General features: G+C 45.1%; 1 protein-coding gene across 2 annotated transcripts in view; it reads left to right on the top strand.

Annotated features, from left to right (window-relative positions):
* Positions 1–26,656, top strand: part of LOC119172225 (uncharacterized) — a 374,740-nt gene extending 348,084 nt beyond the window's left edge. Inside the window, exons 8-9 of one of the 2 annotated variants that reach the window (XM_037423263.2) lie at positions 7,354–7,409; positions 26,307–26,656. In XM_037423263.2, the coding sequence (XP_037279160.2) occupies positions 7,354–7,409; positions 26,307–26,531 (281 nt within the window). In that variant the 3' untranslated portion in view covers positions 26,532–26,656. The remainder of the gene's footprint in view (positions 1–7,353; positions 7,410–26,306) is intronic. The other variant, XM_075890026.1, reaches the window with a different exon arrangement.
* The last annotated feature ends 863 nt before the right edge of the window (positions 26,657–27,519 follow it).

The following is a 27,519-nucleotide window of genomic DNA, read 5'->3' on the forward strand; positions in this document are numbered from 1 at the left end:
AACATGCGGGCCTAATTTCAGCTACTTTAATAGTCCTTGGCCTAAGTTGAATATTTCTGTCTAGCTTTTTTTTTAATTTCATAGGTATTTCTGTGTGTGCGTGCATTTGCTACCTGGAAATTCTGCATGGTTTTAATGGGGCATAAATACTAAAGATAGAGGACGCTTTTGCTTATGTAGTTTGCCAATGAAACTATGCGATGATTTTGAGCGCTGCATAATCTGAAACGAGCTGTGGTAACTGGCTTGTTGGTGTTTCACAATGTTAAAGTTAGATGAACACAACAAAATATATTCGTGACACATTTGATAACAATTTTATTAAGGGTGATCACGCGTGATCACGCTTCATAAAAACACAGTTGGAAGTCTGTGCTCGTCCTCGTTGTCTTTCTGTACGGTTTTTTTTTTCTGCGCTTATACCTTCACATTACGCGTAATTTGAAGCCCGTATCGCATTTTCCTACGACAGTTCACACGTGCACACGAGCGTAACGCAATACGCTCTCGTTTCCGGCGCGAAACAATGAACCGCGTGTGTAAACACGCCGGCACCTCGGTGTTTTCTGTCAGCGTCTGTCTGTGACAACAGCGTTCGGAAATAAAGAAATAAGTAAACGTTCCGAATGACTGTATGGCGTCTGCCCGCACGTATGTCTGAAAGCCGAAACGCCGAGGTCTCGTCGTAATAACGCGCGGACGATCCGGACGTCCAAGGTCGCGCGCGCATTCAATGCGTCGGCGCTCGCATTGCAGCGCCGTGCGCACGTACACAGCATACAAAGCCACCAATGCACACGCCGGCTTCATACCGTTAGCATGGGCCGCGCCTCTATCTGGCAGCCGCACAGCCGCTAATGAAGAAAAAACGACGATGCGTGTTTTATTGGCTTCCTGTCTGGCAGACAGGGACGCGGGGATGCATCCATGGTCGCCTGGCAGGCGCTGCTTTTACGGCGTCCGCCGTCTGCTCCCAGCTTGGGTCAGTCGAATCATTCAGTGGGAAGTGAGCTATAGGGTTTCAGAAGGATCTGTGGGTAAGCTTTAAAAGTTATGAAAGAGCGTGTTTCGAACTAAAAAGTTATGAAAACCATCGCTACTGAAGCGGCGTAACACACGCAAAGCTTCATCTTCATATAACACGAAGAAGCCAACAAAGTTACAACGTTAATCAAATCTGCACAATAACTTGTGTAGGCTGAGCTAAGCTTGAAGTTTTTAGTCACTGATTCAATCAATGACTAATATTCGTTAACTGGGGATGATCTGATAGTTATTGCAGGCTACTGAAGGCTTCCCGTTCCATAACACCGTATACTAATCAATGTCTGTGTAAGCCGTGCTTCCGTCTCATCCCATTAAATATATGGTTCATTGCTTTAGCTTGTGAAAATATATTAGCTGCAACTGTTTAATTTTCTTGTTTATTATGCTCCAATACGCGAGACTGCTTTGAAAAGGAATCAGGTTATGTGAAAACTGCGAGTGTGCTCGTTAGCCTTCATTCCGCGTAATCATACAAATACACAAAAAAGTTGTAATGCGGTCGCTTCGAGTGATTTTGCGAGCTTTTCAGTTGTGTTCAGTCTAGAGTTTCCCGACATTAGAAAGAACTCTGGCGCTGGTTTCGTTCAGCCACCGTGGAATGATGGGTAGTATACATACTTGCCTAGTCAACGTGTTTGCGGGCTTCGAACGCATTTGCTGTCTAGGCTACATCTCGAATAAACGAACCGACCGTGTAGATCTTTGTGACCCGATTTGAATTAGTGAGCCTGAAAGGAGAAGGTGATGAATTGTAAATGCTGAACATTTGCTTATTGTCGTCTCGTGGCAAAGTGGTTACAGGCCACTCGAAGCCAAATGAAGCCGAAAGAGGAAAGAGTGGACAACTACGTTAAACCAGCCTTCCCATGCTTGTTTAACTGCCATGCGTTCCTTCTTTCTATGCGTTCCAGCGTTCCAACACTAGCGCCAGAGTTCCCTCTAGTGTATTTGTAGGAAACTTTGTGCACAAAGTTCACAAAAGAGGAAAACTCCTTATTGAAACTGGCCCTTATCCCAATCGGGCTGCTCGACGTCCCTGTAGTCCGGGACGTCATTAGTTCACATTATGTTGCAAGCGTTCACACTCCGGGAACTGAGAAGCCAGAGACCACGGTGAAAAAAAAGAAAAAACTTCGAAGGCTGCATTATGCCTCACATCCGGCCTTGGCAAGTGAATGCTCCGCAAAGCCACAACGTTCGGCCAAACACGTGACTTGATGCGCCATGACCGGCTGGCAGAATAGCCAGCTGGTCATCACTGAACTTCATGTCGTTCCGTTTTTCTTCGCCCCCTCCTCTTTCGTGCGCCAAGATCTCGCAGTAATTTATATTTATCGAGAGTCTTGTGTTTACGCGGTAGTATTTAAGTGAAGAACGCATGTTCCGAAATGCTCACAGAGTTCCTTGCGCATGACTGAAAAGCGAAAAGCACCTTATTATAGTTTAAGAATTGGGGCCCCAAGGAGCTGGAAGACATGAAAAATTCGCCATCTTTAAAGTCCCCCACCCCTTTTACCAGTGTATAGGGTAGCATACCAGCCTTCCCTAGACTGCGCCGTGCTCCCGACCAGGCTGCAGAAATTAGGTGCCTTTCTCCTTCTATAACCACTACCACCACCACTGGTTAACATATCTGGTTTTCCTTTCCTTTCTGCTCCTTTCTTATGAGTGGGCAGGGCACATGAGCAGAAGCCAAAGCGCTCATGGGCTCTTGCGCTCGCGCTGCCCCAAGACCCAAAAATCGAAAACCAGCGTGGGTCCCCAAGGCGTCTTCGGTCGCCATCAACATAATGCAGGCACAGCGTTGTCCAAGCCGCAGTATAGGCCGCACGTCGCGTAATTTCAATTTCGCCGCTTGTGGCACTCCGTGCGTTTGATCCAACGCCGCCTGTGTTCTACCCAGTTCTCAAACTGTGCTGCTTCCTCCGAACGCAACAACAGCCTACGCAACGCAGCTTGGGGACCCAGCGTATCGGTTCTCCAAATATCAAGCTCTATTTTCCTTCCCAGTTATTGCTCCTGCACCAGCACTCGCCGAAAGCGTCTTAAGTGGTTCTGCGCTGCCTCCAGGCCACCTCACCAAGTTTTGCTCTGCCTCTGCGATTGGCCCGCCTTTGACCAAGCTACTTATCATACAGCGTGCGGATGCGATCATGTCTGTCAGCGGTGATGTTATGGTGTCATTATCACATGATGACAATTTTCCGCATCACTCGTGTAGACGACGCTGACGTGGAAGGTCGATCAATTTTCGAGGTTTGATGAGAACTCTTAGGCTTTCGCCTTCGAGAAACAAGTCGAACGAAGCATTTTGGTACCATTGATTCACTTTGACCACCTCAGCTCTAGTTTACGAGGGGCTGGACCTTGCCGTTCGTTTCAACGCTGCAGTGGTGGGCGTCCTCTGAACCCAGTCACTCGTTATAAAAAATGCAGAAGTACAGAGCTGCTTAACAATTTTCGCGGCCCTTCCCTGCTGTCATTGGCTCGGTGAATACGTGGTGCGCGTGCTTACTTTCAACGCAGTGGTCGACGCGGAATACAGGCGTATAGGCACCGCATCCGCGTCTACTTTTTCGACTCAATATGATGGGGTGGGCTCGCGCCTGATGAACTGTTCAGACGTGCGGTTTGCCCCCCTCCTAAAGCTGCGTTGATGGCTTACATTGGGGAAACAGAAAAGGTCACTGAGTCAGCACCTCTCCATTTGTGTCTGCTATAGCGTGCGCCGTATGTATCAACGGAGGCGAAATTCACAATTTTTGTTCACCGCCGTGAAATGGTTCAGAATGGTGGAAGCTGATGAAACGTACGTTAAAACTTACCGCTCGCTCTGACATTTTTTTTTTGTAGTTATCTGTCCAAAACAGTAGGCTTCGATCACGTTGCGCAATGCTCCCCGCTAATTTTCTTCCTTCCTCCGTGCCAGAGACAAACACTGCAGGCTGCAGGAATTAACGGGGCGGCGGCATCTGCAATGCGGTAGATCCTGACGAGAAACCAATTACGAATAATTACGCGAACGGCGCTTCCCCTTACGGGAGGCATTGCTGCGGATAACTGAGTACGAATGCATGCCGCCGGCAAGCTTGTCCCTTTGCATTCCACCCATCTCTTGTCTTTCTCTCTCTCTACCTGTATGGAAAGAATGTAGACGGAAGGGGCAGGACTGGCCATTCGGCCAGTCATGATTGTCGCAAATTGTTTGGCGCAGCCATCTTCAGCTTGCGACAGACCAAGTGATTGCCCGAGTTTCTTTTTTTTTTTGTACTTCTAGATCTGGCCCCAGTACGTAGTGACGCCTGACGGGGAACTTTCAATGTCGGTTTCGTCGGGAAACGTTCATTTGCATTGACCCTTCATTACAATGACCTCTTCGAACTCCAGTGCTTTTGTAACCCCTGAGTCACTATTTCGGTGTAAATGTTTTAACGGTGTCCCAATCAGTATTAAGTCCCAATCAGTATTAAGGTGTAGGCCTGTATTCCCAAACCAACCTTATCTTCATGTTATGTCTTCCTTAGGTTTCTGTAGACTCTACCTACATTATATTGGTACAAAAATAGTTACAGAGTAAAAAATAACTTCAAGATATATCTGTGAATACTCACCAACTTTGTTTATAAAACATACTAAAGGCACAAAGCGGGTAAGAAAAACATTAAGAAAGTATAGGACCAGTTGGCCAATGCGAGTCTTAGTGCAATAATGGAAAGACGGCTGAGGCGCTGCAAGAAAAAGGAATGATGAGTAGCTTAGAGTTTAAGGCACGTCATGACCGTTTTTATAAGAATTATTCATTTTTCGTTTCATAGACAGCGTCACAAAATCTACTCAAAATGATTGCAAATCGATGTGTTGGTTATGTTTCAAGCTGTGGGTTTTGTAATGAAAGAAGTAACTGGGACAAAAGACATTGATAGAAAAGAAAAAAATAAAAACAATCCGTACTTTATGGATAACAGCGTGAGCGAAGAAAAAAAAGGATTATTACTATGCACTGTCTCGTTTATCGAGTATAGTATGCTGTTTCCTTCTTTCTGTGTTTATATTAAGTGATTTTTTTTAAACTTTCGCACTATGCACTCATTTCTTATTTTGCAACTGTTCTTACTGTCTTATACTCTTCACAATTACCCACTTTCAAAAAGCCCACATTTCAGTCCTAATGCACCGTCATAGAAATTATTAAAGATATGAAGAGTTTTCCATAGAAATAAGGATTCTACCAGTGGGATCGAGAAAAAAAACACAAGAGGAAGGCAGGTAAAGGACGACGCTGTACGAACATCTTTGTTCAGGTGTAATCTGCAGATTCTCTAATACGATCGCATTTGCTCAGTTACCTGACGTCAATCGTCTATCACGCATTTCAGGTGGGTGACTTTTTCATATACGGATTCACACGCTCGAATCACTGCAGTTCTCGTTTGAAAGCTTCACTATGGGTAAACTTAAATCACTGCTCAGCCAAACATGACATTTTAAGAACTTCAAATTTTTATCGTGCGTAATATGTGTTTAAAAATATGTTTAACGATCTCGAGTACTTCGTACTCAGCCACGAGAGAGCAATGAGCCTTTCCTTTGTTAAAACAGTAACACCGTAGCCCAAATTTCTTAGATGGGATGATTGGCAGACGTGCCGCAGCTCTGGTGCCGGTGTCTTTAGTCATTATTCAGTTCTAACTGGTGACAAAACAAAGACACAAGAGAACAACTGCCATAGGACAAGAGCTGACTGTCAAATGTCCGTTTATTCGAACCAAACCGAGCTTTTTTTATATAAAATTCTAGAATACACGTGCGCGCGTACATCAGTCCCACACTTTCCATATAAGACAAAATTTACTATCTTTCATTTAGAAAGCTCATATCTCTTTTGAATGATACAATAGAGGCAACACTCGTTGATCTATTTTTCATTTTTCTGATGTGAAAAGAATCTATTGTTACCCTCTCTTTTTTCTCCTCTCTTTTTCGTGTTCCTATGCTCCCTGTAATGCGTCGGTCACGAAATGTTCACCAAACTGTTCTAACATTGGTAATTTTTTGTTGCTAATCTAAAGGCTGTTAGGTGCGGAGCAGGTTACAGGGCCAGGCCTCGGTATGCCGTCGTCGTCGCTTGGCGTAGCGCAGGCCTAACTACATACAGCTCATAGATATAGCCTAATGAGCGCGCGCTGGCGCCAATAAGACCTCTTCTTCCTCTCGCTCTTCGAGCGCCTTCGCGATGATATGGAGTGTGGACATCACCGCTGTGGCTAGGGAAATACGACAGCAGGATCCGAGTATAAAAAGTGAACGAGGAGGCAAGGGAGAAATAGAGAGAGAGAGAAAGAGAAAAGTAGGAAGAAAATTAGAAATAAAAAGGGAAAAACAGAAAAAAAACTGGAAAAGAGGAAAGAACAAAGAGAGGGGGAAAGAAAGAATATAACCGCAGCGAAACAAAGGCGGCTGCCCAGCTCTGTTTTCCTTCAGGCTTGCCAATGGCTAAGCTGCCCCCATTTGCAAAAGTTTGCCCTGTTTACTTCAAATGATAAGTTCCCCAGAGAAGCGATGTCGGAACGTCAGCTGAAATTCGGAACAGTTCAAACTTTCGACCGAGAACTAGAGACACGAACATAGGTTTTCGTGAGAAAAATCGCCTACCTAAAATACGTGGAAGGTCTTCCACGTTACGGAAATGATTTGACAATGATTGGATATGGAATCTATGTAAATTCAGTCTGGGTGGGACGACGATGATGGGGGTGGAGCATAGATGACTTTGTTACAACCGTCTGTAGTGTTGTTTTATCCTCACGTCTAATATTAACCACCAAGGACTCATCAAGCTGTTACTAATGGGGAATCTCGGATGCTACTTCACTGTTTCAAATGCGAAGTAGCTTGTAGCGAAGCTCAATCTGACGTGCGCTACCACACTTACTGCGCGTGTGCAACTGCTGGCCCAAGCAGTGCCAGAACGCGCTTCCCCGCTAGCGCGTTCCAGCTTTGAAAAGGCTGTGGCCTCTCTCTCTCTTACACTTTTTCAAAAATCACGTGATTGCGTCAGGGAACGAGATTCCGCAGACGTGCGATGAAACTACAGTGAATTCATGGACACGTTAACATCAGGGAAGGTGCCCTGGATGAACAAAACTTTAAGTCGACCCATGCTCTGCTTCGCATGCTATATACTCATGGTTCCGTTTAGTGGGAGACGGTGTAATTTTTATGTAAATTTTGGGAGGGGAAGGGGGTTTTGCATACAAACGCAATTATGGTCGTCTCTTTACTCTCTTTCTTTAACGTTATATGCAGGTGTTGCCAACATTCAGCCCGTGGCTTGGTACGCGACACTGTCCGTCTGCTTCCAAGTAAGTGAGGCCTAAGGTTGTCCTTTCAACAGTGAAAACAGGTGGCGCAGTGGCATAACTTCGGGGAGGCAGGAATTTAAGGGGTCAGCCCCCCCCCCCCCCCCTCCCCCGACCCGCCCCAAAGTTTTTACACCAGCCCCGCTCTCCTGAAAAATGCTTGTGGCTGCGCTCGTGATGGGGCGGTAAAGATTTTTGCAATGTCACACACGCTTAGATGAAGCACTTATTGGTGCGCACAATGAGGAGTTGGCTGAAGCTCCCGAAGATCACGGAAGCCCTGCATTGACACTAAAGGGCAATACGGGTTTTCTTACATTATTCAACTAACCTATCTAAATAACGAAAACACCGAGCTTGCGAGGAGACGGTGCCTAATAAGCGAGAAAACGCAGCAAATAAAAAAAATGGGTGACGACGTCACCTTGAAGTTTCCGCACCAATCGCCGCGAATCGTGTCGTCACAGATTTTGACGACGCCTACGAGGCCTACCTCCCTGCACTTCTCTCAACTTATTCTCTCTCTCTCGAGAGAGAGAGAGAGAGAAATATAGAGGAAAGGCGGGGAGGTTAAACAAGCTTGACTCGATTGGTTACCCTACACTTGGAGTGAGGTAAAGGAGGAATAACAGAAAGGAAAGAGATAGAAAAGAAGAGGAGTAAGAAGAGATGAATGATTAATCAGCTCGGGACTACACAGCACGGCCTCACGCTGTTCTTTCGCCCAGGCTCGGGAAGTCCGGTGGTCCTTAAGAAGCACAAGAGAACTTTCGTGGCTTTGCGCGTATGTGATACCGTCGGCCGAGGTCCCAGGATCTTTTCTGTAAGTGGCCTTGAATTCAGCTGACGAAGCTAGACTTCCATGAGCACGTCGTTCAGATTGGTATGGTGGGCAGTGGCATTTAATGGGCTCAAGCGTCTCCTCGCAGGCGCAAATGTTCCATGCTGCACTTCTGGCCAATTTTATAGGGCCAAAGGCTCCTAAATACGATCACTACCCTTTGAAATCAGTGACTTCACGCGTGGAGATTTTGGAAAAAAACTGAAGTATGAATCTTGATGATGGATGGTAGCGCAGACAACGAACACGGACAAGAGAAGGCACATAGACACAACACAGCGCTAACTTTCAACAATGAATCTTGAAACTTGATTTTCTCCCATTTTAATAAATAGACTTATGATGGTCAAATCATCGACATTATAATTCTCAAAGTATATTTATCCATCTAAACTGATTCATTATTTCTGTCTAGTGTCCCTTTAATGTATGTCATCATGTGTAAACCTGAACGATTGTCACATCACGCCCCGTCTACACAAAGTGCGGTATATATTTTCTGGGCCCGCCGACGCTGTAGTTACATAACTAGAGTCGAAAAATACTCAGCAAAGCGAGATCGCCCAGTGCTCACAAAATTTGAAAGTCCACTACCTCGTCCATTGCCAACATACGGAAGATCAGGCACCTGCCTTCGTAGCGAAGTTTCGTCGAACGAGCAAACGTTAAGCGTGATTTTGATTCTGTGCATGCGCTTCGGGCTTCCTGGTGGCGATGTCGGTGTCATTACTCTCGTACTCACACTGAGCTATTGACCAAAAACCGGACATATGAAGTTTTAAAACTACACATTTTTTCGAATATATACCGATGAGTCGTGTTAGCACATGTAAAGTATTGCATGGCAGCAACGCAGATTAGCACCAGGCGCCACACCATGTGTACTAAATGTGGTAAAAAACCGGTCCTTAAATATCGCTCAGGCTTAATTAATCATCATCATCATCATCATCATCATCATCATGAGTAACAGTACCAACGAAGCTTGCAGCTGCGTACGAGCACGTATTGCCTTACGACGGCATAGTGATTCCTCCATAATTCGCAAGACGATCAACTATGACGCAGTGGGCACTTGAAAAGTAAGTGCCCACTGCGCCATAGTTCATCATCTTGCGCATTAGGCCTGCAGTAAGCATTCTAGTTGAAAACTTTACCTGTCGCACGCAGATGCGCCTCTCCTTGCTGCGTGGCTTAATTAGGTACCCACCAATGCGAAATGGCTAACGCATGAGAGGTTGATAGACAGGGATCCCGATTACGCCATCGCGCTCTCCTATTGAAGGCAAAGCTCAAGTGTCCTCCAAGCTTCTTTCAGTTAATCGCCTTTAAAGGCGAGCAAACATTTTTGCATGTAGCCGCGAGACTTCTTTATTCACCTCCTAAAATCGTTGGCATGTTGCAATGCGTAAGAGGACTCTTGAGTGATTGGTGCATGAAATGAGACGTTGCCACCGTCAGGCTCTAGCGAGAGGACATGTTATTATATATACCAGTCGCTAATCGGTATTACTGGGAATTCATTATCTGACTATACAGCCCGCTTAGGCCATGAAGGACCATAGTGGTTTCGATTCGTCTATCAAGGACCGATGCGGCAAGACATCTTTATTGGCTGCCTCGGGATCTTACGCGCATGTTTCGGTCGTCCACCATCTTGCAAAAAGCACCTATATGAAATTTATCCTTAATTCTCTCAAGCTACAGCTACCATCGGAGCTTTCCCGTTTCGACGGGACACTGTTATGCCGCCTTTGGTTTGTTGTTGCATTCACAAAGGCATACTCGTTTCGCATCGGTACGGCGGGCACCTCTACGTGCTACTTCTGTGGAGCTGAAGAGACCATCGAACACATCCTGTGCAGCTGCGCTCGCTACGTCACTCAGCGATGCCCGCACCGGATGGTTTTGAACTAACTGCACTCCATACCGCTTTCGGTACAGAAGATTCGAGGAGCTCCAACGTGTGCTTCGATGGCGCATAAAGTTACTAAGTGCGACTAAAGTACCTGAACACAACAAATCTGAGCGACCGCCTGTAGACTGCACGAGCTCCCCCAAGTGTGCTCGTGATTCTGTGCATCTTTCTTCGCTGTCTTCTTCTCTATTTTGCCCTGCCGTGGTTGTCTAGTGGCTAAGACACGCGGCTGCTTACCCGCAGCTCGCGGCTGCATTTTCGATGGAGGCGAAAAGGCTGTAGGCCTGTGTGCTCTGATTTGGGTGCACGGTAAACAACCCCAGGTGGTCGAAATTTTCGGAGCCCTCCACTGCGGCGCCTTTCATGATCATAAGGTGTGCTTGGAACGTTGAACCACACATATCGATCAATCATCAATCTTCTATCTCCCCCCCCCCCCCCCCTTATCTCTTCCCCAGTGCAGGTTAGCGAACCGGACATGCGTCTGGTTACAATTCCACCTTTTATGAACATCGCGAGTGCGCGAGAATGATGCAGTTTATGCTTAGCCTAACCCAGCCTGAATTTAACTCCTTCCAACACCATTCGCGACAACGAAATATTTTCTCGCGCTTTTGAACTCCTTTAACCCAACTTACCATCTCGAACAATCCCGGCTTGGTATCCATGAAACGTGAGCTGAAAACTAACCGTGACGTCCATGCGGTACGATTGAAACCCACACAGCCGTAGAACGAATACCTTAAACGTGTACTTTTCTAAAATTATTTCCAGAATAAAATGAACAAAAATAACGTTCTGACTTCTGTTTAAGAACTACTAATAGCCGTATTGCAGAAAAGTCGGCTCACACACATCTTATTATTGCAACACCATGTGACTTGATTAGGGGACTTACACTCACGTAGCATAATGTACTATCCCTATCTCCTTCTTTATTTCTTGGCGTGCAGAGTAAGATTATTAAGCGTGTTCTGTGCTTCCTTACATCTGGAGGCCTTGTAATTATCTAGAGCTCCTGGACGTGGAGACGAAAGTTGCACACCACCGATTGCGTAATCTCTATTCATCCTATTTCTCCGACTGCGTCCTAATCGATATACATATGTAAGAAAGTTAATTTCTTATCTTTCATGCATGCGATATAGCGTTGATTCATACTGTTATATGAACTTGTTATATAGGCGAACAATACGGTCAAAAATTTGAGTTCGGGCTACAAGTGTTCGATGGCACTGGCCTGCCGCCTGATGTAAGGGAGGAGGACGGGGGCATTCTTTATAGTGTTATCGGTGAGTGGCTTTTATGAAAGTGTATATTTTAAGATCATGTGTAGCTAATGTTACCACAGCGTTGAAGATATCATGATCTGCACATTGTCCGCTAGCACGGCTGCTCCGCTTTACAGGAGACGTGGGAAGATTCCCCCCTCCCCTTGCAACATTATGACAAGGCGAATGCTTCGGGAGTTTAAGGAATTTTTTTTCTTTTTTATAAACTGTTGTCTATACAGGATGAATGCACAATAAATACACGTTATACTTCATATTAATCCGTCTATAAGCTTACACAATGCATTAAAACAGTCTTTATTTAGTTATTTATTTATTTCGTTAGTTCGTTTTTACCGTTTTTATTGTTTATTTTTCTTTCTTTTCTTTCTCGCTTTCGTTCCTTCTTTCTTTCGCATTGCGCAATGCTCTCTTCTAACTGCTTGGAATCCACCTTTCTCACAATGTCGCTGCACACGCGTCCTTCCTATATAGCACAGAAGTAGCGAAATGCCCGCTGGTTTCGGATGCATTCGTTCTAGCATTGCCTCTGCTTTTGGCCCTTAGCAAAACCATACCAAAATGGCAGATGACAGCACGGGAAACTGGAAAAGGCGCATTGGCCTTCATCCACATGCTTGAAAGCGCTACGATTTAGTAGCTACAGGCAACAAGGATTACCATGCGCTAACATACGGGCAACAATGAAACGTGGCAACGTGAAATGGCAGCTCATCTCGATGAAAGGAATCAGATTGCCATACAAGAAACTACACATTGCCGTCGAGCCCTTGGTCCGGAGGACATGCTCAGTTCTTTCCATGTTATACCATATTATATCGGCTGCCTTATGCCTATTGATTAACTTCCAAAACTCCGCCAGTTCCATCTTCTCTATTATACTTGAGAATTTTATGGTTTGATGTCTCTTAATGAGGTTTCTCGTCTCCCGGGATAACTAGCCAGTGTCCTGGTCAATGACCGTGCCCCCGACTTCCATTACATGCACCTTAATGGTACAAGTGGCATCCTTCATTGCATCAACGCTAACGTTGGTTTCCCCAATTAGAAACGCGAATCTATGCTCAAGTGAAATTCTAAATTCCTCTGCTTTCCTTCTCACCACTATCTCATTCATTAGCTTCTTGGTTGCGTATCAGTTTTGGCCGTTCCTTTCTCAAGCCTTGGCGAATTCGAGGCCTTACCATTCTATGGTCGCAGCACGGGAGCTTGCCAACTACTCCTACATCCTGCAAAATGCCTGAGTGTGTACACAGAATGAAGTCTCATTCGTTTTTAGTTTCGCTATCAGCGCTCATCCACGCCCACTTACGGTTAGCCTGCTGTTTCTAGACGGTATTCAAAGTCTTTAAATTTTGTTTTGCGAGTATAGTGAATCCTCTCTGGCATTTCTAGAACCAATGCCATATCCCCTTCCCCTTCACATGGTTTCCAGCCTGCTTCATATCTGCCTTGGCATCAAGTCTCCCTTCAGTACAGCATACTGTGTCTCTACCTTATTTATTGCTAAATATAGGTCTTCGTAGAAGCGTTCAACCAAATGATCATCATGTCTTGATGTATAGGTGCCTAGGCATGTACCAGCTCGATCTTGTACATTTTATTGAGGGTATTTACGACACTTGTCACCCTCTCACTAATGCGACAGTATTACAGCGAAAGCTGTTATGAGATCACAACTCGGGTCTCGCCTAGCTCTCCACCGCCGGTGTCCGTAGGAAAAAGAACTAGCAACAAAGACACAGTGGGGCTCGAAGCTCGGGTCTGCTGGGTGCTGTAGCCCAGTATTCAACCACTGAGCTACGCCGGTGGTTGTGACGTGTTGGAAAATCTAGCACCGAAGACACAATGGGGCTCGAACCCTGGTCCGCTGCGTGCCAGCCCAGTATTCTAGCACTGAGCTACGCTGGCGCTTGTGATTTGTTGGTAAACGTGCCTTAGGCAGGCTTGATGTCGGGAAAGCAATCGCATTAATACGATTCATAAAGCGTTTTAAAACAGCGAAAGAACAACCAGTCGTCGAACAATGCGAATAGCGTATAACGAGTGGGCCGTCCAATGCAGCTTGTTCTTGTTCCCCTATTAACTGTGGCACATTCCCACTTCAGCCATATTTCTTCATCGTCGTCAGCCACTGCATGAACAATTGGCACGAAATTCCTTACAATTGTTTAGTTGATACAACGCCTGTGTTTATTGGATACCACGCTGTGTGTGTGTGGGGGGGGGGGGGGGGGGGAGATAGCTATATGTTTACGAATAAGGAACCCCACCCCTAGTTCTCTGTGAATTAAACCACAGTAGCACAGGACGTGACCGTTCTTCAGCAGTGTGTAAGCCTCGTGGGTCCTCCTACCTTCGCGGAGAACTATTATACATACATCCCATTTAACAGTCTTTGATTCCTTAAATAAGCAGCTACACTCGCCTCAGCAGATAACGTTCTTGCGTTAAGCGTTGCTTAGTTCAGATTACACTGGCAGTCTGTCGGTAAATTTTATAACCAAATTGAGAACGAGTCGAATAGGAAAGGTGGTGATTCGAATACGAGTAGAAATTGAGTAGTGGTCGAACAGGTCTCGAATAGCAAGACAATTATTTCCGAAACTGTTCTATAATACATTTAATTTCCAACAAATAGTTACAAACATACACCACTACTAACTTTAGCAGGCAAACAATTCCAAGAATATATATACTGCATACGTCACTACTAACTTTAGTAGACAAACAAATCCAAGCTTATATAAACTGAGATAAGCTTGTGTACGCAGTGGCAGCCTACCAAATATATTTTGTAGCAGTACGCTGAAAAAGAGTGGTTACTTCAGAATTGAAGGTGGTACTTTGTCGTCACGTTTTAAATGAAACTGAGGCATAAAAAAATATGACAGCTTGATGAAACAACGTCTTGAATCTCTTGATGACGAATAAAAATTTGAAGAATCTTGCGCGCGCTGCCAACGCCCGAGTTTTAAGTATACTTTAAACATTGTCATCTACAATTAATATGCCATCGATAGTGCCGTGAATGGTTTGGCTGCATTTATAGTGGTAATGCAATTATTAAAACAGTAAAAGTGCGCCCTTGATGTTTCAATGTGTTTTTTTTTTTCGATGGGAGGGGAGGGAGGTTTTAGGTATGACTGGTTATGTGAAACTTATTCGAGAAATAGTTGGTATTTCGAATATGAGCCATTTAATCCGACTACCGAATTGAATGGAATAGTGTTAGATTCGTAATTCGAAAGTTTCTCATTTTCTTCGGGCAGCCATAGAAAAAAAAAACAGCAATCTGCCAATTATCGACTTCTTACACACTTTGTCATAGTGAGGAGATTCTCTCTCCGAATAACTTGGGCAGTAGGCGTTGTTGGCCCTTCCAGAGGTCACCTTCACTCGCCGAGCTTTCTAACTTCCCTTCCGCCTTCACTTCCAAGTTCCAGCCCTGGTTCTGCACTGGGCGCGCGTCGAGTTGACGCGCATGACCGAAGAGAAGGCCGTTTCACGCGGGGGCCGCAACGCACCGCTGCCCCTCTCACCGTGGTGCATACCGTATATACTTCTCGTGCCGCGAAGCACCTCTGCCAGCAACTCTCTCTCTCTCTCTCTCTCTGTCTCTCTCTTTCTCTAGCAGACTTTCTCTCTGACAGGCTTAAACGAACCAATTCAGGTTGTACGGTGTGGCGCAGCGGCCACTCTGGCGAGAAAGGATGGAGGCCGACCTCAACGCAGCGGACCGTGGCACAATCGACGTCGCCTATACGGCCGCAGCGCCTAACGAGGGAAGGGACATTGCGGACCTGCCGCTTTGAATACGCGCTGCCGTGGAGGCACGAAAGGGATTTCTTCTTTCTTTGACATCACGACCGCATTGTCTATCGGTTACTATCTGAGCTTTCGCCTTTTTTTTTCGCCTTTATATTTCTCGTCTTTATACGAGTGCCCGACGAGGGCGATGCAAGAGAGAGAAAGGAGAGGCGTCTGTTGCGCGGTGCAAGAAGGGCTTCGGCTAATGCGGGTGCGTTCACGCGTGTTCTTTGCGAGGTTATTCCTCTCCTCCACGATAAAGGTAGTTGCGAGTTAGTCTTTGTACCGTGATGTTTGTTCTCTTCTATGTCTCGCACCCTAATTTGTGCTCTGCAGTTTACTGACAGCAGGAGTGATGCTACGAAAAGCATGCACTAGGCGAAGTGTGAGAGAGGTGCGTCGTATACGGTATAGTTTAGTTCCAACCGTGGAAAGTTCCTGGAACGTTCTGGCCTACTCTTCGCTCGTTCTCTTAGTGCGTTTCTTCATTTTTCGCCGAGACTTGTGGGACTAGAATCAATGGAACTCTCTGATGTCTATAGTGAAGACTAGAAAAAATATATAGATGAAAGGGAATCGCGTTTGTAATGAACTGCGCTTGCAGCATCCAAATCAAGATGTTTCTGCTGCGTCTGCTTCTACTGCCTCTATAGAACCACTCTTTTCGAGGCACTGCAGCGGACGTGCGTTGGCGTGCAGCGTCTTCTCTATTAGAGCGGAATAGACGCCTCCACTTAGACGTCAAGTGCGCTATTCCGTCTGCGCCTCTTCGGCCTCGCTATTCACCTAATTTTCAAATGCTGCAGTCTGACTGGCAGTAATATGTCACCGTTTCTTTTTTTTCTGTATTTGCTGTCTACTTTCTTGCGGAATCCTTTATTACGCGCAAAAGACGGGAGTGTTTGTCAGAACCTATAGTGGGCTTCGCTGTTCAATGGCTTCTAAACCAGACTGATTTAGAGGACAAGTGAGGGCTTTCTTTATTGCCTGCACAACTCTTTCCAAAAACGGAATCTCTTCGATCCTCGCTGCTTATTTCTTTATACGACACCTGAGAAATGTTAGCACGAAACGTGGAGCCTCTAAAAAGTTCGCGCTTTTCGGCATATTCGCATTGTTAAAGGGACACAAAAGTCAAATAACAATTTACGTCGAGTAAAATCTCAATGTACGACAACGTCTAAAATGACAATCTTATCAACAGCGGTGCCCTACTTACCTAGAAATTAAGGTAAATGCACAAGAACACATGCGCCGCAGTAGGACATTCTCAAAATGATACCGATGACGTCAGACGGACCGCCTACAATTAATCACTAGTAAACGATCTAGCTGCACTAAATGAATAACCTTCCGTGAATCAAGAGACGTAATAAAATGCTACTTGTTCGTTTCTGTTTGGTTTATGGAAAAAAAGAGCCACCGGACGTTACTATGGGGAAAGGTGCGAGTGGCCAAAAATTATATTTTCTTGTAGTTACACTGGACAGGTGGTGTCATCTAGCAGGGCGCAGTTGAACCCAAAAAACGTCTGCAATCTCAGGGCCAATGGTAGGCAATTGATAAATGGCAGTTGTTGCTGCTGTGACCCCCGCTGCTTTCGGTCTGCTGCTACTGGAGCAGTAAAGACGGGCAACGTTGCGCACCGCAACAGTGACGTCAGTAGGTCCCCTTCTTGAGGCGGGTAATTTGAAGTCCGCTAACCCGATGCGGACCACTAAAACACGATTTTATTTCAAAAAAGGCCCCTCCTTGGCACAAACGTAACACCACGAGGTTTCTGTACAACTATTTCAACAATCAACGTCGACTTATTTGCTGCCTTTAGTGTACCTTTAACTCCGCATGCGCAGTCGAAAAGCCACAAAAAAAAGCAATATCGGTGGATCTTCTATCATAGCCAGACGAAGCAGAATGTTTGTGCAACTTAATGGAAAAGCAGGGTAGGGGACACTTCGCAAATAATATCTCTCGCATGTGGACCAGTAGAGAGCACACTTCCTCGTCACGACATGTGAACATATTGCTAGCGTTATGAATTGGACGGGAAGTGCCAGGAGAGAATGACGTGCTCTTTTTTTGTATTTTATGAGGTTTTTTACAGCCCATTTAACCACACGTATTCATTTAGCGCACATGTATTTAACACATTTCTTCCAGATTTTGTGTCTATCAAATTTAGCTACCTCGAAAGTGTCGTCTATAGAGAGTGAGAATTCATTAGAAGGCAATGGGGTCGGCCTAAGCTAGTGCGTTTGATTCTACTACACCACACAGCAGATAACAGAAGGCTTTGGCACGACTAGAATTTTAATCGACATCTTTGTTTATGTGAGGCCAGGAATTTGAGTTAGGACTAACATAACGTGAGGAAGAAACACCATATTAGCGCTGTCGGCGCCCTATGCTTAAAGAATGAAGTTGAGCACCATTCATGTTCACCTGCAAGAATGCTAGACGATTCTTTTACATAGAAAGCACAAGACACTGTTCGTATACAAGACAATGTGCACCGCTAATTGAGTTGCGCGTGCGGCCTGGCTGGTCCTGTACGTCGCAAAAAAAAGGGGGGGGGAGGGGGGGGGCTGTGCAGTTGCTCCTGCGTTCTCTACGTTCAGCTGTTCTCACCAAACGACTCTTATCGGAACATGCTGCATGTGTGGATGTGTGTTTTTTATCTTATTTGTTTTAGCTGTATTTGTTTCTTTCTATCCTCTTTCCGGCCCTCATTCTCTGGCCCTGTACGGGTAGCAAGTCGGTTTTCTACGCAGTGTTGGAAATCGCGTGCCTCAGCTCGCGGCTACATGTGCGCAGAGCTGATAGACGGAGCGGACAAGGCGAGGGTGAGTTAAGGCAAAACATTTATGCGCAGCATAAATAGAGGCGTTACGTATTCGGCACTGGGGCTGACAGCTTAAAGAGCTCGCATTGAGGTGCCACGATGAGCCGGGATTTCTTCGGACGCTCTCCCTCTCTTTGCGCCGCTCGGTTCTTTTATAAGCCCTGGGGATCCCTTGCATCTGCCCCGCCACGGTGGTCTAATGGTTAAGGTACTCGGCTGCTGACCCGCAGGTCGCGGGATCAAATCCCGGCTGCGGCGGCTGCATTTCCGATGGAGGCGGAAATGTTGTAGGCCCGTGTACTCAGATTTGGGTGCACGTTAAAGAACCCCAGGTGGTCAAAATTTCCGGAGCCCTCCACTACGGCGTCTCTCATAATCATATGGTGGTTTTGGGACGTTAAACCCCACAAATCAATCAATCAATCAATCCCTTGCATCAGCTGGAAGTTCGAAGCCTCCAATCAGGAACCCCCGCTGGTCGCTGACTGAAATTGCACCCGCGGGCGAGGGGGCTCAATTGCCACGTGGTGCGTAAAACCACGTGTAGCGTTATTATCTGATGAAACTAAATCATTGCAAAGAACACATGAGCAGGTGTGTTGTTCATATCAGATTCCAAACGTCGACTGGGGTGGCCTCGCAGATTTCAGTGTATTTATGTGCGTGAATCTTCGGTTGTGCAACCCGCGGCGTTGCGATAGTTGTTATGGTGCCCGATTGCTGATTTATAGGTCGCGTAATGAAATCCAGAACTCGTCGGCCACACTTCGATGGAAGCAACATACTAGAGATGCGTGTGCTTATATTTAGGTGAGTGTTAAAGAACCCCGTGTTGTCGAAATTTCCATAGCCCTCCGCTACGGTGTTTCTCGTGATCATGTCGTGGTTCAATTGAAACCTAAAACCCAAGTTACAATATTAATATCAGTATTTACATATGAGGCGTTTTTTTTTTTTTACCAAAAGAGCCAAGTGCACTTTGAATGAATCTGAGAAAAACGAACTTTTTTCTATTGACAATATGGTTGGGCCTGCTCAAAGAACTTTTTGCCAGTATGTTCCTCTCCCCTAAATACCACAAATCTATAATGGGGCTAAAATCTAAAAAAGCCAAATAACGACATTATTATGAACTGAAGTTTCTATTTAGCTCATTTATTGAAACATTTCATTTGGACATGAATTAGCTTGTGAAATAGGTGTAAAACTGTTTGAATGTACGTATTAATATTTCGTGATAGAATTGACATCGTACTTGTGCTTCCATCGCTGCCGCGCTTCGACGCATGGGCGTAGTAGGGATCACTAGACTTCAAGAGCGAGTGGTCCTTCTGGCAAAAGGGGCACCATTCTGGACTGTCATCAGTATTTTCTTGTTCCTGGCACTAATTGAAGGACTTGCAAAGTGTTCCAGTTAGTTTTATGCCATGCCTTTTTTGACCGCTTCTGCTTGTTTAGGAAATAGATACACGCCCAATATATTTGATTCATACCTATTTTATTTCAAATATACCGTGTTGGAGTGAATGGAGAACAAGATATATATATATATATATATATATATATATATATATATATATATATATATATATATATATATATACACTGTTGTGCTAATGTCGAGAACAATAACCAAGATGCATAAAGAAGTAGGCAAGTCCGCCTCTTGGTCTTCACAATCTAGCTTTGTCGTTAAGCATCATGTCCTTCAATGAGTGTCAACTCGCACCAGAAAATCTAATTATGGAACGTAAACATGACAACAAAGCAACTAAAACAAAAAAGAAACATTTTGGGTGGAACCATGTTGGTTGGCGCAGAGCTGATTTAATCAATGTGCCTCACTTTGATTAAAACAGAGTACTTGGCTCATTTTTGATTAGAAACCGCGTTTTCGAGCTTATATTACTATAAACGATTGTCCCATTTTGATTATAACTGTTCTATAAATGGAAGATTCTTAGGCATGCTTTTCGTTCCACTAAACTTTAGCCTAGTTTCGGTTTTTGCATTTGGCTCTTTTACAAAAAAAAAAAGCCTCATATACGTGTGTGTGTGTCTGTCTATTTGCGTCCGCCATGTTCCACCAGATCTGCAATCTTGAACCTAATCGACTATCTCTCTTTTTATTGCACCCGGCTGATTCAAGCTCTTGCAAACTTTTTCTTATCACCTACATCCTATTCCAGGCACTTCGGACTGTGGCACCGCAAAACCGAAGCGGTCTAGCACAGTACATTCTCAGTGACCCGTACAAAAAGCGCCCAGCACGTCTCTAAACACGCACTGATGACAAACAAGAAGGTTATCTAATCGAGTCCCAGCATAGAAGTCTCACGTTCCCCTTCGATCGACTCTGCAAGCCTCGCCCGACCGAACTTGAATCTAAGTGAGCGACGATATCGTGGAACACTGGTCAAACAAACCCTCCATCCGACTCGGCAGTTAACCCTTTGTATTCTCTAGAGGCCTTTTCCGGGTCAACGGTCATCCTACGAAGTAGGCCGCGTGTTCCTCGACCGAGTCAGCACGTTGACCAGGGTTCACGTACGCAGCACCTAAGCGCTGACCTTGTTCAAACGCGTCCTTGCTGAGTCCACGGCATCGGCGAGAACATTCGCGATTTGCTTGTGTCGTTTAGTGATTCTCGAATAAGCCTACGCACGCTTAAGGTCGATGCGGAGAAGCCCGTGCTCCAATAATGTTGCGCAACAGCGCTACGCAGCGGCAAAGTCAGGTCATTGGCGTTGAGTTTTCAACGAAAGTTACTTGATGTGTTTACGGGAAACAAGCGGGTATTTAAGGGCTCGTTTTACTCATCGAAAACCATAATAATGAGGGCTAACAGATAATGACGCCAAGAGAAACATAGGAAGTTTTATTAGTAGTAAACTTATTTTAAGTGTAAAGAAAGATAAGGAGATGAAAAGATAACACGCCACCACCAAATACCGAACCCTTGACCTTCGAATAACGTGACAGACTATCTATACGAAGAGCGGTGCTCGACCCTCCGCTCATTTTCGTAGGGTATATATAATAACGGGGTCGTGACGTCGATGGAGGTAGCAGACTGTCGGTCCAAGATGAAACTCTTTATTTAGCCGAACTTTTCACCGGTCAACGGAGTCTGGCAGATGGTGAAGCGCGTTGGCATTTGTACATGTGCCATCGAATATTGCGGGCCTTATCACTGGTCGTCGCGCATGTTCTGGAATTATATCGAGTGTTGGCTTCTTGCACGCAGACTTAACAGAACGATCCACAATAATCGCGAACCTTCTCGAGAAACAGTGGGACACAGTTTGCGTGTAGCATTCCTGACAGACTTTGTGGGCGAAAACCGTATGAAACAAAAGTGAAAATAGAAACGCGCGTGGCATATATGTGCATACTTCAATAAATATTTCGTCACATAGACGTTACTGCTGCTACTAATAATAAAATCACTTATACTTTCCTTGGTCACCCCGCCATGGTGGCCTAGTGGCTAAGGTACTCGGCTGCTGACCTGCAGGTCGCGGGATCGATTCCCGTCCGCGACGGCTGCATTTTCGGCGGAGGCGAAAATGCTGCAGGCATAGAGTAGCATACTGTTGCTCTATGCTGCAGGCCCGTGTGCTCAGATTTGGGTCCACGTTCAAGAACCCCAGGTGGTCGAAATTTCCGGACCTCTCCACTACGGCGTCTCTCATAATCATATGATGGCTTTGGGACGTTACACCCAACATATCAATCAATCTATCAATTTCCTTGGTATAATTGTCTGTTAACATGGTTACGTAGTTACGTAGTTAGTTACGTAGTTGTTAGGTGGATACTGTTTTCATTGTTTTGCATTTTTCTCTTTTTTTGTCAGATACTGCCCAAGCATACATTGTGCGGTTCTAGCAAACAAATATTGTTGTAAGTCAGTGCCGCTGTCTGTCTCCTTCTTTCTCTTGTCCCTCGTTATTGGCGCTGTTTTTTATGTGAATCATGTCTGTTAGTGTTTTGTGTGTTTACGCGCGAGATGGGAAAGCGAAGTTTCAGGTGAGAGTGTAGGACTGAGGCACTTCGAGTGTGGAGCTACCGCGGTAATGAGAAGGAGCTTCATATTACTGCATCCCATACCGTGGACGTTCATCATACTCTCTACAGTTGCCTCACTCACTGATTTGCCCCCAGACACTGAGCTATAACTCAGTAAAGGGCTGCGAGAATTTCAATGTTCTTCTTCATACTATTTCCCTCAACGAAAACGGCGAAAGGGAGACTAGGTGGATAGTCTCCCATATTGCCATACCATCACTGAGGGTATTCTCCTCACGTTTTTATTGCTATTTTTACGTAAAATTGCTACAGACTTAGTATTTATTTATTGGCCGGCCAAGAAGCTGGTATTCATTTCTGCGCAGCTGCGAACTTACCTCAATATGTCCAGCTCATCAATATGATTGCACGGGCCAGATTTCTTTGTTTTCTTTTTTGCAAAATGTTGAAGCGACTTTCAAGCCTGAAAGACAAGGTTTATACGTATGATATACCGTAGATACAAGCCCCAGAGTTTTTTCTCACACATCTTTCTTGAAACTGAGGGGTCATATTGGGGACCATCGGCCTGCGACTATACCCACCCGCAATGTTGTCGTGGAGCCTTCTCACTTCACCCTATAGTCTTACTTATTTTGCATCATTCGTCGTAAACCCTTCTCTTCCATGATCTGACACCGTCTTTGCCCTTCCCAAAATAGGGTAGCCGATTGTAGACATCTTCCGATTCACCTTCCTGCAGTGTATTTCGTACGCCGCGGTAGTTTAGCAGTTGGGGGTGCCCGGTTGCTGACCCGAATGTCACCGGTTCGACCACAACGCCGGCGGTTGCACTTCGATGGAGGCGAAATGGTAAAGTCCTGTGTACGTGGTGCAATGCCAGTGCACGTTAAATAACATCGGGAGGCTGATATTTCATAGCTCTTCAATTACAATAATAATAATAATAATAATAATGATAATGCTATTGTTATTAAACTTATTTTTATTATTATATAGGGTTTCACGTATCGAAACCACGATATGACTGAGAGACACTGTAGTGCACAGGGCTCCGGAAATTTCGACCGTCTGGTGTTCTTTAACGTGCAGTGACATCGCACACTATACACGGGCCTCTGCCATTTCACCTCCATAAAATACGACCGCCGCGGCAACGATCGAACCCGTAACCAGTTCTCCTTTACACGGCGTCTGTCTCAGTCGTATCGAGGTTCTGACGCGTAAAACCCAGATATCATTATTAACCTTCCAGTCTTTCCTTTCGCCTTACCTTTTTTTTTTTTCATCACTCATACAGCATAGCCTTATCACTGTGAACTAAACACCAGGTGGCACGCGCGAAAGGTACTCAGACAAAGGACACACCAGTGTCTGTTCTTCAGCTTCCATATTTCCTCCTCTTCCTCTCTCGCTGCCACGTGTTTCTCCGTTTCCTCGCTAATGTCCGGTGATCGCAGCCGCGCGTCTGCACATATAACAGTCACCCTCTTCGCCACCACGTGTCTCTGCCTGTCTCCCCCCCTGCTGCATTGTCATCGCCATCGCTGCGTAGGCGGGCAACTGCGCGTTAATGGCCGTCCCTGGTTGTCACGTGGCCCACGTTGCTGTTTGTTCTTGCTGTTTTTCGTCGCTCATGATCGATCCGAACAACCTTTCGGGGAGGCTGTAGCATTCTCCGGGGCTGCGCCCGATTAACAGGAGGAGGAAGAGAAGGAGAGAGAAATGCCGAGAAGGGAACTGTGCACGCGGCACGGAATCGGTCGCGTAAGCATTTAGGGTAAATCCATTTCTGGCTCGCAGGCGACGACAGCGCGGCAGCTATGCGCCTGTACGGTACATATTATCCGCTGAAAAGGGCCCTGGGCACGTTCGGCCTCTTCTTGTCAGCAGGGGGCGTTCCTTTCTTATTTTCTGCATGGTGCACGAGTGGTAATCGCCGTTGGCCGGGGAGGAGGCGAGGTAATCGTGGCACCTTGTCCAGTCAACAGCACTGCAGGAGACGTGTGTCTTTTGTTTTTTTTTGTTTTTTTTTTGTATTTCTCGTTTCTTTGTTCAGAAAAAGAGCATAATAACCACGTTGGGACTTGCGTGTCAAATCAATTTTCATCTACGGATTACGAAGAAGTCTCGACTGGTGGATATCATTATGTAACCGACCAATTTGAGCAGGCGTAGGTTTCTCGAACGACGGACCCATAGATGGCCGAAGATTGAAGGTCGTTCTCGTGTGTGATACTCGTGTGTGATGCCTAAATTCACAGATCATCTGCTTATAGTGAACATTTCAAACTGTCGGGTAACATAAGGGATGATTCAGCCATAAAGCAATTAAATAAAAATGGGCTAAGTACACTACCCCGCAGAACTCCTTCCCTGACTTCATGCTCTTTGTTTTTGCCGTCAGCTGCGTCAATGAAGACTCTCCTGCCTCTTAAGAATTCCGCAATTCATCTTAGGGTTCAGCCAAGTATTCCCTACTGATTTAAATTCTGTTGTACATGAACGTGGCTGGCTGGGTCAAATGCTCGCTTTGTATCTACAAATACTCCAACAACGACTCTTTCATAGCTCCTCTCATGATCTACATATGAATGGCATTCATAGTGCACCAGCGCCTACGGAAATCTGCCACAATTTCAGAAAGCTCATTTGTACAATTCATATACACTGAAGTCTAGCGTCTATAATCTTTTCCATGAGTGTACACAGACAGCTATAGTCAGTCTGAAAGGAGGGGAAAAAACTGTGGATAAAAGTGTTTTGCCGTGTTTGAGAATGGGGACCACTCTTGCAACTTTCCAGGAGGAGGGAAAGCATTCTGCATTTCGTGCGTCATTAAATAATTTTAACAAAGTATCTGTGGCCACTGAAACCAGGTTGTTTGGTGCCACATATGTTACCCCATCAGAATCAGCTGCTGTCCTCTGGCGGCACGCTGCAAGCGTGTTATTTATTTCTTCAAATGAAAACAGATAATCTAGGTCATCATGATGTCTATTGAGAGAAATTATTTAATGTTTTGTTATCCTCAACAGACTTACTGTATTCAGGCATGTGCCCGGCTGCACCTGGTCGTGCACTATGCTGACAAAATTTGTCTGCAACGGTCGTTTCCGGTACATTCTTCGCTAAATTTAAGGCCCTTAAAGGTTGTTGACGTGTTACTGTCCCGCTTAAAGAGCCTAGAACATACTACAATTTTGACTCGGGTGTAAGTGGCGTTAGCGAAGTGCAGGATTCTCGCCAGTGCTTTGTGCCTATAGTCTATCCAGTTGTCGACTCGTGTGGTAATGCGTTTTTTGACAGTCACGGTAATCTTCACGGATACCCTATTCACGGATACCCTCTCTATTTTTTTTTTTGCTTTCATCTCTGCGGCGAATGGTCCTAAATCTTTTGTATTCATCGTCTACACCAGTGTAACCTTCGGGAATTTTAATGTATTTAAAATGCTGGTTTAATTTGTTTCCTATGAGCCATACTAAGCTGTCAGTGTCAGTGACAGTATCAGCTTGGTGTGACATATGATAACGAAATGTTTGTCAGTTAGTTATCTTTGCTAAACGCCTATGTTTAGAAAAAAAGTAGTTTTTGGTGATTTATAAGGATAAGTAAATGGTCACTACCTCTTGTTTCGATGCCTGTTCGCCATGAAGCTCCAGATGCAATTTCATGTGAGCAGTGTGAGGTCTAGGCAACTCGAGTAATTTAAACCCCGTAGGAACGTCACTGAACCATCATTCAACAAGCACGATCCTCAATTGCTTTCTCTAGGTTATTTCCGCCATGGTAGCAGTAGGCACTTTCCTACATGGGAATTGTGAGCACTGTCATTTCCGCAATATATCTCAGCTTTTGTGTTCTACAGAAAAAGGCCTGTCAGGGTAGAAAGTGAGGTGTTTGTAGAAGGCTGGAGATAAATGCTCACTGTATTTACGTTTATTCGACCGAATCGAACTTCTCGTGCTACATATTCTGGGCAATTGGATGTTGTAGCATTTAAATGTACTGATGACAGATCTCTTCGCACACAGTTCTGTTTGAATCCTGTTCATTGCATTAAGTGTACTATGCCTTATGGGGTGCTGCGTATTCTTTCTTTAAGTTTCATTTAGCTTTACTGCATTTCTTTTCTACATTTGCGTGTTTCTGACCTGCGCAGAGCCTGGTGAACTTCGTCTACTTCGCCTCCATCCTTGCTCAGACGATCGGTTGCAGCGGATCGACAGAGACGGTGTTCCAGCGCCGCGAGCGCATACAGACCATCTCGCGGAGACTCAGCGCTCGCTCGTCGGCCTTCACCACAGGACTCTCCGGCGCTGCACGAACGCCCGTTCGCAGGCGCCACTCGACGCAGCTGCCCGTGGTGGGCTCCGCCTCAGCGTAGCTAGCACCACACGTGCTCTGCGAAGAAGTGCACTTTCCCGTGCCAGCTGCAGAGCTGCGAAAGCTGTCGTGTATGTGGCTCTGTGCATGCGTATCTGCGTTTCATAAAATGAATTTATCTACGTGTTTGTCTGTTTGCTTATTTTAGTGATAGATAGATAGATAGATAGATAGATAGATAGATAGATAGATAGATAGATAGATAGATAGATAGATAGATAGATAGATAGATAGATAGATAGATAGATAGATAGATAGATAGATAGATAGATAGATAGATAGATAGATAGATAGATAGATAGATAGATAGATAGATAGATAGATAGATAGATAGATAGATAGATAGATAGATAGATAGATAGATAGATAGATAGACAGATAGATAGATAGATAGATAGATAGATAGATAGATAGATAGATAGATAGATAGATAGATAGATAGATAGATAGATAGATAGATAGATAGATAGATAGATAGATAGATAGATAGATAGATAGATAGATAGATAGATAGATAGATAGATAGATAGATAGATAGATAGATAGATAGATAGATAGATAGATAGATAGATAGATAGATCATGATGGTCATCATCATCAGCATAAGCCTCCTAACTACGCCCACTGCAAGGCAAAGGCCTCTCGTTCCGCCTATCAAACCAGTCGTATGCGTTCTGCTCCCACGTAACGCACGCGAACTTTTTAAGCTCTACGACCCACCTAACTTTCGGTCTACCCCTCATGCGTTTGCCTTCTTGGGCTATCCACTCAGTTACCCTTAATGAGCAGCGGTTATCCTGCCTACGTGCTATGTTCCCGGCCCATGTCCATTTCTTCTTGATTTCAACTATGATATCCTTAACCCTGGTTTGTTCCCTGACCCACACTGCTCTCTTAATGTGTCTTAAGGTTGCACCTATCATTTTTTTTAATCGCTCACTGCATCGTCCTCAATTTAAGCTGAAACTTTTTTGTAATCCTCAATGTTT

The sequence above is a fragment of the Rhipicephalus microplus genome, chromosome 3 (genome assembly GCF_043290135.1).
Source record: "Rhipicephalus microplus isolate Deutch F79 chromosome 3, USDA_Rmic, whole genome shotgun sequence".
In the NCBI taxonomy this organism is placed as follows: Eukaryota; Metazoa; Arthropoda; class Arachnida; order Ixodida; family Ixodidae; genus Rhipicephalus; species Rhipicephalus microplus.